The sequence below is a fragment of the Oncorhynchus nerka genome, linkage group LG11 (genome assembly GCF_034236695.1).
Source record: "Oncorhynchus nerka isolate Pitt River linkage group LG11, Oner_Uvic_2.0, whole genome shotgun sequence".
Classification (NCBI taxonomy): Eukaryota; Metazoa; Chordata; class Actinopteri; order Salmoniformes; family Salmonidae; genus Oncorhynchus; species Oncorhynchus nerka.
Genome location: NC_088406.1, coordinates 6,069,025 through 6,079,024, shown reverse-complemented (window position 1 = coordinate 6,079,024; position 10,000 = coordinate 6,069,025). Strand labels below are relative to the sequence as shown.

At 42.0% G+C, this 10,000-nt stretch overlaps 1 protein-coding gene across 1 annotated transcript in view; it reads right to left on the bottom strand.

Annotated features, from left to right (window-relative positions):
* Positions 1–10,000, bottom strand: part of cog6 (component of oligomeric golgi complex 6) — a 127,639-nt gene that overhangs the window by 33,732 nt on the left and 83,907 nt on the right. Inside the window, exons 9-11 of the mRNA XM_065024170.1 lie at positions 6,352–6,443; positions 6,172–6,242; positions 2,803–2,894 (exon numbers count right to left, since the gene is read on the bottom strand). Of these exons, the coding sequence (XP_064880242.1) occupies positions 2,803–2,894; positions 6,172–6,242; positions 6,352–6,443 (255 nt within the window). The remainder of the gene's footprint in view (positions 1–2,802; positions 2,895–6,171; positions 6,243–6,351; positions 6,444–10,000) is intronic.

Sequence of the window (10,000 nt, the reverse complement as noted above, 5' to 3'; positions counted from 1 at the left end):
CTGAATACAACAGGTGTAGTAGACCTTACAGTGAAATGCTGAATACAACAGGTGTAGTAGACCTTACAGTGAAATGCTGAATACAACAGGTGTAGTAGACCTTACAGTGAAATGCTGAATACAACAGGTGTAGTAGACCTTACAGTGAAATGCTGAATACAACAGGTGTAGTAGACCTTACAGTGAAATGCTGAATACAACAGGTGTAGTAGACCTTACAGTGAAATGCTGAATACAACAGGTGTAGTAGACCTTACAGTGAAATGCTGAATACAACAGGTGTAGTAGACCTTACAGTGAAATGCCGAATACAACAGGTGTAGTAGACCTTACAGTGAAATGCCGAATACAACAGGTGTAGTAGACCTTACAGTGAAATGCCGAATACAACAGGTGTAGTAGACCTTACAGTGAAATGCCGAATACAACAGGTGTAGTAGACCTTACAGTGAAATGCCGAATACAACAGGTGTAGTAGACCTTACAGTGAAATGCCGAATACAACAGGTGTAGTAGACCTTACAGTGAAATGCCGAATACAACAGGTGTAGTAGACCTTACAGTGAAATGCTGAATACAACAGGTGTAGTAGACCTTACAGTGAAATGCTGAATACAACAGGTGTAGTAGACCTTACAGTGAAATGCTGAATACAACAGGTGTAGTAGACCTTACAGTGAAATGCTGAATACAACAGGTGTAGTAGACCTTACAGTGAAATGCTGAATACAACAGGTGTAGTAGACCTTACAGTGAAATGCTGAATACAACAGGTGTTGTAGACCTTACAGTGAAATGCTGAATACAACAGGTGTAGTAGACCTTACAGTGAAATGCTGAATACAACAGGTGTAGGTAGACCTTACAGTGAAATGCTGAATACAACAGGTGTAGTAGACCTTACAGTGAAATGCTGAATACAACAGGTGTAGTAGACCTTACAGTGAAATGCTGAATACAACAGGTGTAGTAGACCTTACAGTGAAATGCTGAATACAACAGGTGTAGTAGAAATTACAGTGAAATGCTGAATACAACAGGTGTAGTAGACCTTACAGTGAAATGCGGAATACAACAGGTGTAGTAGACCTTACAGTGAAATGCTGAATACAACAGGTGTAGTAGACCTTACAGTGAAATGCCGAATACAACAGGTGTAGTAGACCTTACAGTGAAATGCTGAATACAACAGGTGTAGTAGACCTTACAGTGAAATGCTGAATACAACAGGTGTAGTAGACCTTACAGTGAAATGCCGAATACAACAGGTGTAGTAGACCTTACAGTGAAATGCCGAATACAACAGGTGTAGTAGACCTTACAGTGAAATGCCGAATACAACAGGTGTAGTAGACCTTACAGTGAAATGCCGAATACAACAGGTGTAGTAGACCTTACAGTGAAATGCCGAATACAACAGGTGTAGTAGACCTTACAGTGAAATGCTGAATACAACAGGTGTAGTAGACCTTACAGTGAAATGCTGAATACAACAGGTGTAGTAGACCTTACAGTGAAATGCTGAATACAACAGGTGTAGTAGACCTTACAGTGAAATGCTGAATACAACAGGTGTAGTAGACCTCACAGTGAAATGCTGAATACAACAGGTGTAGTAGACCTTACAGTGAAATGCTGAATACAACAGGTGTAGTAGACCTTACACTGAAATGCTGACTTACAGGCTCTAACCATTAGTGCAAAAAAGGTATTAGGTGAACAATAGGTAGGTAAAGAAATAAAACAACAGTAAGAAGACAGGCTATAGAAGTAGTGAGGCTGTTAGTCAGGCTGATTGAGGTAGTATGTACATGTAGCTATATACAGACACCTGTTAGTCAGGCTGATTGAGGTAGTATGTACATGTAGCTATATACAGACACCTGTTAGTCAGGCTGATTGAGGTAGTGCCGAATACAACAGGTGTATGTATATACAGACACCTGTTAGTCAGGCTGATTGAGGTAGTATGTACATGTAGCTATATACAGACACCTGTTAGTCAGGCTGATTGAGGTAGTATGTACATGTAGCTATATACAGACACCTGTTAGTCAGGCTGATTGAGGTAGTATGTACATGTAGATATATACAGACACCTGTTAGTCAGGCTGATTGAGGTAGTATGTACATGTAGCTATATACAGACACCTGTTAGTCAGGCTGATTGAGGTAGTATGTACATGTAGCTATATACAGACACCTGTTAGTCAGGCTGATTGAGGTAGTATGTACATGTAGCTATATACAGACACCTGTTAGTCAGGCTGATTGAGGAATACAACAGTATATGTACATGTAGCTATATACAGACACCTGTTAGTCAGGCTGATTGAGGTGTAGTATGTACATGTAGCTATATACAGACACCTGTTAGTCAGGCTGATTGAGGTAGTATGTACATGTAGCTATATACAGACACCTGTTAGTCAGGCTGATTACAGTGAAGTATGTACATGTAGATTTGGTTAAAGTGAAATGCATATATGATGAACAGAGAGTAGCAGCAGTGTAAAAGAGGGGTTGGGGGAAATAAAACAACAGTAAAAGACAGGGTAGAATTTGATTACCTGTTCAGGAGTCTTATGGCTTGGGGGTAAAAACTGTTGAGAAGCCTTTTGGCTGAGGGGTGGCTGAGGTCTTTGACCATTTTTAGGGCCTTCCTCTGACACCGCCTGGTATAGAGGTCCTGGATGACAGGCAGCTTAGCCCCAGTGATGTACTTGGCCGTACGCACTACCCTCTGTAGTGCCTTGGGGGTTAGGGTCAGGGGTCAGGTTCAGAGGTCAGGGTACTACCTACCTGATGGTGTGGTGGTAGAACTTGAGCAGGTTGGACAGCTTGTAGAGAAGAACAGAACCCGGCTCAGCCAAGATTCCCTGCTCCAGGCGCACCTGAAAGAGAAGCCATTTTATATTTAGTATTTATCCCAGGACAGAATGTCTATCCAGTAGTATTTATCCCAGGACAGTCAGTCTATCCAGTAGTATTTATCCCAGGACAGAATGTCTATCCAGTAGTATTTATCCCAGGACAGAATGTCTATCCAGTAGTATTTATCCCAGGACAGAATGTCTGGTCCAGTAGCAGGTTTATCCCAGGACAGAATGTCTATCCAGTAGTATTTATCCCAGGACAGTCAGTCTATCCAGTAGTATTTATCCCAGGACAGAATGTCTATTCAGTAGTATTTATCCCAGGACAGAATGTCTATCCAGTAGTATTTATCCCAGGACAGTCAGTCTATCCAGTAGTATTTATCCCAGGACAGAATGTCTATCCAGTAGTATTTATCCCAGGACAGAATGTCTATCCAGTAGTATTTATCCCAGGACAGAATGTCTATCCAGTAGTATTTATCCCAGGACAGAATGTCTATCCAGTAGTATTTATCCCAGGACAGTCAGTCTATCCAGTAGTATTTATCCCAGGACAGTCAGTCTATCCAGTAGTATTTATCCCAGGACAGAATGTCTATCCAGTAGTATTTATCCCAGGACAGAATGTCTATCCAGTAGTATTTATCCCAGGACAGAATGTCTATCCAGTAGTATTTATTCCAGGACAGTCAGTCTATCCAGTAGTATTTATCCCAGGACAGAATGTCTATCCAGTAGTATTTATCCCAGGACAGAATGTCTTTCCAGTAGTATTTATCCCAGGACAGTCAGTCTATCCAGTAGTATTTATCCCAGGACAGAATGTCTATCCAGTAGTATTTATCCCAGGACAGAATGTCTATCCAGTAGTATTTATCCCAGGACAGAATGTCTATCCAGTAGTATTTATCCCAGGACAGAATGTCTATCCAGTAGTATTTATCCCAGGACAGTCAGTCTATCCAGTAGTATTTATCCCAGGACAGTCAGTCTATCCAGTAGTATTTATCCCAGGACAGTCAGTCTATCCAGTAGTATTTATCCCAGGACAGAGTCTATCCAGTAGTATTTATCCCAGGACAGAGTCTATCCAGTAGTATTTATCCCAGGACAGAGTCTATCCAGTAGTATTTATCCCAGGACAGAATGTCTATCCAGTAGTATTTATCCCAGGACAGTCAGTCTATCCAGTAGTATTTATCCCAGGACAGTCAGTCTATCCAGTAGTATTTATCCCAGGACAGTCAGTCTATCCAGTAGTATTTATCCCAGGACAGAGTCTATCCAGTAGTATTTATCCCAGGACAGAGTCTATCCAGTAGTATTTATCCCAGGACAGAGTCTATCCAGTAGTATTTATCCCAGGACAGAGTCTATCCAGTAGTATTTATCCAAGGACAGTCAGTCTATCCAGTAGTATATATCCCAGGACAGAATGTCTATCCAGTAGTATTTATCCCAGGACAGAATGTCTATCCAGTAGTATTTATCCCAGGACAGAATGTCTATCCAGTAGTATTTATTCCAGGACAGTCAGTCTATCCAGTAGTATATATCCCAGGACAGTCAATCTATCCAGTAGTATATATCCCAGGACAGAATGTCTATCCAGTAGTATTTATCCCAGGACAGAATGTCTATCCAGTAGTATATATCCCAGGACAGAATGTCTATCCAGTAGTATTTATCCCAGGACAGAATGTCTATCCAGTAGTATTTATCCCAGGACAGAATGTCTATCCAGTAGTATTTATCCCAGGACAGAATGTCTATCCAGTAGTATTTATCCCAGGACAGAATGTCTATCCAGTAGTATTTATCCCAGGACAGAATGTCTATCCAGTAGTATTTATCCCAGGACAGAATGTCTATCCAGTAGTATTTATCCCAGGACAGAATGTCTATCCAGTAGTATTTATCCCAGGACAGAATGTCTATCCAGTAGTATTTATTCCAGGACAGTCAGTCTATCCAGTAGTATTTATCCCAGGACAGAATGTCTATCCAGTAGTATATATCCCAGGACAGAATGTCTATCCAGTAGTATTTATCCCAGGACAGAATGTCTATCCAGTAGTATATATCCCAGGACAGAATGTCTATCCAGTAGTATTTATCCCAGGACAGTCAGTCTATCCAGTAGTATATATCCCAGGACAGTCAGTCTTTCCAGTAGTATTTATCCCAGGACAGTCAGGCTATCCAGTAGTATTTATCCCAGGACAGTCAGTCTATCCAGTAGTATTTATCCCAGGACAGTCAGTCTATCCAGTAGTATATATCCCAGGACAGAATGTCTATCCAGTAGTATATATCCCAGGACAGTCAGTCTATCCAGTAGTATATTTCCCAGGACAGAATGTCTATCCAGTAGTATTCATCCCAGGACAGTCAGTCTATCCAGTAGTATATTTCCCAGGACAGAATGTCTATCCAGTAGTATTTATCCCAGGACAGAATGTCTATCCAGTAGTATTTATCCCAGGACAGAATGTCTTTCCAGTAGTATTTATTCCAGGACAGTCAGTCTATCCAGTAGTATTTATCCCAGGACAGTCAGTCTATCCAGTAGTATTTATTCCAGGACAGAATGTCTATCCAGTAGTATATTTCCCAGGACAGAATGTCTATCCAGTAGTATTTATCCCAGGACAGAATGTCTATCCAGTAGTATTTATCCCAGGACAGAATGTCTATCCAGTAGTATTTATCCCAGGACAGAATGTCTATCCAGTAGTATTTATCCCAGGACAGTCAGTCTATCCAGTAGTATTTATTCCAGGACAGAATGTCTATCCAGTAGTATATTTCCCAGGACAGAATGTCTATCCAGTAGTATTTATCCCAGGACAGAATGTCTATCCAGTAGTATTTATCCCAGGACAGTCAGTCTATCCAGTAGTATTTATCCCAGGACAGAATGTATATCCAGTCGTATTTATCCCAGGACAGTCAGTCTATCCAGTAGTATTTATCCCAGGACAGTCAGTCTATCCAGTAGTATTTATCCCAGGACAGTCAGTCTATCCAGTCGTATTTATCCCAGGACAGAATGTCTATCCAGTAGTATATATCCCAGGACAGTCAGTCTATCCAGTCGTATTTATCCCAGGACAGTCAGTCTATCCAGTAGTATTTATCCCAGGACAGTCAGTCTATCCAGTTGTATTTATCCCAGGACAGAGTCTATCCAGTAGTATTTCTTCATTTTATTAGTTCTACAGTCAAATACAGTCGACTGACACAAACGGAAATGTACACACAACAAACACACTGGGTTGGAGAGTCTTACTTTAAGAGGTCTGCAGACTCCCTCAGTGATGTGTCCCACCACCTCTTGCATGGTCTCATCCACTCCTGGTGCTAAAGGGAAGACGCAGACAAGACACACGAGAGAATTAACTACCTACACAAAGGTTAGGATTAGAGGAGATCAAGCGGTCGTTGCCGTAGGGATTGTGTGAGGGGTTACCTCGTGCTGTGACCTGTTTTAGCAGGGCCTCCAGATGCTCCTTCTCTGATGCGGTGGCTTGGTGCAGCCACGCTAACATGTCCCCTACGTACCTGGATGGGTCCAAGTACACAGGATTAGGCTTTGATATAGCTTTTAAACGTATATATTTGAATGCATTTACACACACTGTACGAAACAAGTTTGGGGTCACTTAGAAACGTCCGTGTTTTTTTTAAAGAAAAGCACATTTCTTTTATGTCACTTCAAATAGATCAAAAATACAGTCTAGATTATTGTTCATGTTGTAAATGACTATTGCAGTTGGAAACCGGCTGATTGTTTCATTTCCTTCATCACATTCCCAGTGGGTCAGAAGTTTACATACACTCAATTAGTATTTGGTAGCATTGCCTTGAAATTGTTTTACTTGGGTCAAACGTTTCAGGTGGCCTTCCACAAGCTTCCCGCAATAAGTTGGGTGAATTTTGGCCCATTTCCTCCTGACAGAGCTGGTGTAACTGAGTCAGGTTTGTAGGCCTTGCTCACACACACTTTTTCAGCTCTGACCACTATTTTTCTATGGGATTGAGGTCAGGGCTTTGTGATGGCCTCTTCAATACCTTGACTTTGTTGTCCTTAAGCCATTTTGCCACAACTTTGGAAGTATGCTTGGGGTCATTGTCCATTTGGAAGACCCATTTGCGACCAAGCTTTAACTTCCTGACTGATGTCTTGAGATGTTGCTTCAATATATCCACATCATTTTCATACCTCACGATGCCATCTATTTTGTAAAGTGCACCAGGCCTTCCTGCAGAAAAGCACCCCTACAACATGATGCTGCCACCCCCGTGCTTCATGGTTGGGATGGTGTTCTTCAGCTTGCAAGCATCCCCCTTTTTCCTCCAAACATAACGATGGTCATTATTGCCAAACAGTTCTATTTTTGTTTCATCAGACCAGAGGACATTTCTCCAAAAAGTATGATCTTTGTCCCCATGTGCTGTTTAGAACCGATTAGTGGCTTCTTCCTTGCTGAGTGGCCTTTCAGGTTATGTCGATATAGGACTCGTTTTACTGTGGATATAGATACTTTTGCACCTGTTTCCTCCAGCATCTTCACAAGGTCCTTTGCTGTTGTTCTGGGACTGATTTGCACTTTTCGCACCAAAGCACGTTCATCTCTAGGAGACAGAACGCGTCTCCTTCCTGAGCGGTATGATGGCTGCGTGGTCCCATGGTGTTTATACTTGCGTACTATTGTTCGTACAGATGAACGTGGTACCTTCAGGCGTTTGGAAATTGCTCCCAGGGATGAACCAGACTTGTGGAGGTCCACAATTGTTTTCTGACGTCTTGGCTGATTTCTTTTGATTTTCCCATGATGTCAAGAGGCACTGAGTTTGAAGGTAGGCCTTGAAATACATCCACAGGTACACCTCCAATTGACTCAAATGATGTCAATTAGCCTATCAGAAGCTTCTAAAGCCATGACATCATTTTCTGGAATTTTCCAAGCTGTTTAAAGGCACGGTCACCTTAGTGTATGTAAACTTCTGACCCCTGGAATTGTGATACAGTGAATTATAAGTGAAATTATCTGTCTGTAAACAATTGTTGGAAAAATGACCTGTGTCATGAACAAAGTAACAGGACATTTGTGGAGTGGTTGCAAAACAAGTTTTAATGACTCTAACCTAAGTGTATGTAAACTTCCGACTTCAACTGTACATAGGCCCATTATCAGCAACCATCACTCCTGTGTTCCAATGGTACGCTGTGTTAGTTAATCCAAGTTTATCATTTTAAATGGCTAATTGATCATTAGAAAACCATTTTGCAATTATTTTAGCACAGCTGAAAACTCTTGTCCTGATTAAAGAAGCAATAAAACTGTCCTTCTTTAGACTAGTTGAGTATCTGGAGCATCAGCATTTGTGGGTTCGATTACAGGTTCAAAACATCCAGAAACAAATAACTTTCTGCAACTCATCAGTCTATTCTTGTTCTGAGAAAGGAAGGCTATTCCATAAAATAAATTGCCAAGAAACCGAAGATCTCGTGTACTACTCCCTTCATAGTGTACTACTCCCTTCACAGTGTACTACTCCCTTCACAGTGTACTACTCCATTCACAGTGTACTACTCCCTTCACAGTGTACTACTCCCTTCACAGTGTACTACTCCCATTCACAGTGTACTACTCCCTTCACAGTGTACTACTCCCTTCACAGAACAGAGCAAACTGCCACTAACCAGAATAGAAAGAGGAGTGGGAGGCCCCGGTGCACAACTGAGCAAGAGGACAAGTACATTAGAGTGTCTAGTTTGAGAAACAGATGCCTCACAGGTCCTCAACTGGCAGCTTCATTAAATAGGACCCGCAAAACACCAGTCTCAACATCAACAGTGAAGAGGTGACTCCGGGATGCTGGCCTTCTAGGCAGAGAGCCTCTGTCCAGTCTCAACATCAACAGTGAAGAGCCGACTCCGGGATGCTGGCCTTCTAGGCAGAGAGCCTCTGTCCAGTCTCAACGTCAACAGTGAAGAGCCGACTCCGGGATGCTGTCCTTCTAGCCAGAGATCCTCTGTCCAGTGTCTGTCTTCTGTTTCTGAACAATTTAATCTATTTACAATTGTATTTATTTAGTTATTTTAATGGACAAAATGTTTTGCTTTTCTGGACATTTATAAGTCCAGACCTAACAGAGTAGGTAGTCCTGTTGGGACAGTACTCTGTTGGGACAGTACTCTGTTAGGACAGTACTTTATGTTAGGACAGTACTTTATGTTAGGACAGTATACTCTGTTGGGACAGTATACTCTGTTAGGACAGTATACTCTGTTGGGACAGTATACTCTGTTGGGACAGTATACTCTGTTGGGACAGTATACTCTGTTGGGACAGTATACTCTGTTGGGACAGTATACTCTGTTGGGACAGTACTTTATGTTAGGACAGTACTTTATGTTAGGACAGTATACTCTGTTGGGACAGTATACTCTGTTGGGACAGTATACTCTGTTGGGACAGTATACTCTGTTGGGACAGTAACTCTATGTTAGGACAGTAACTATGTTAGGACAGTAACTCTATGTTAGGACAGTACTCTACGTTAGGACAGTACTCTACGTTAGGACAGTACTCTGTCCTAACGTAGAGTACTGTCCTAACAGAGTACTGTCCTAACGTAGAGTACTGTCCTAATGTAGAGTACTGTCCTAACAGAGTACTGTCCTAACAGAGTACTGTCCTAACAGAGTACTGTCCTAACAGAGTACTGTCCTAACGTAGAGTACTGTCCTAACGCAGAGTACTGTCCTAACAGAGTACTATGTACAGGTTCAGTGAGCACAGCCTTGCCATTGAGAAGGGTAGACACAGGAAAACCTGGCTCCCTGTAGAGGAAAGGCTGTGCAACCACTGCACCACAGCAGAACCTGAGACGGAGATGCGTTTCCTGACAAAATGTCAAAAACATAAAACATTTCCACAAATTTAAAAACCTTATTCAAGGTTTCAGAGACATCTCTGATGAGAGTAGGCTACCCGTCCTGTTTGGGGAGGACGCAGAGAGCTATGGGTAGGCAGCGCACTACATCTCAGAGAGAGAGAGAGAGCGAGAGAGAGAGCAAGAGAGCGAGAGAGAGCGAGAGAGAGCGAGAG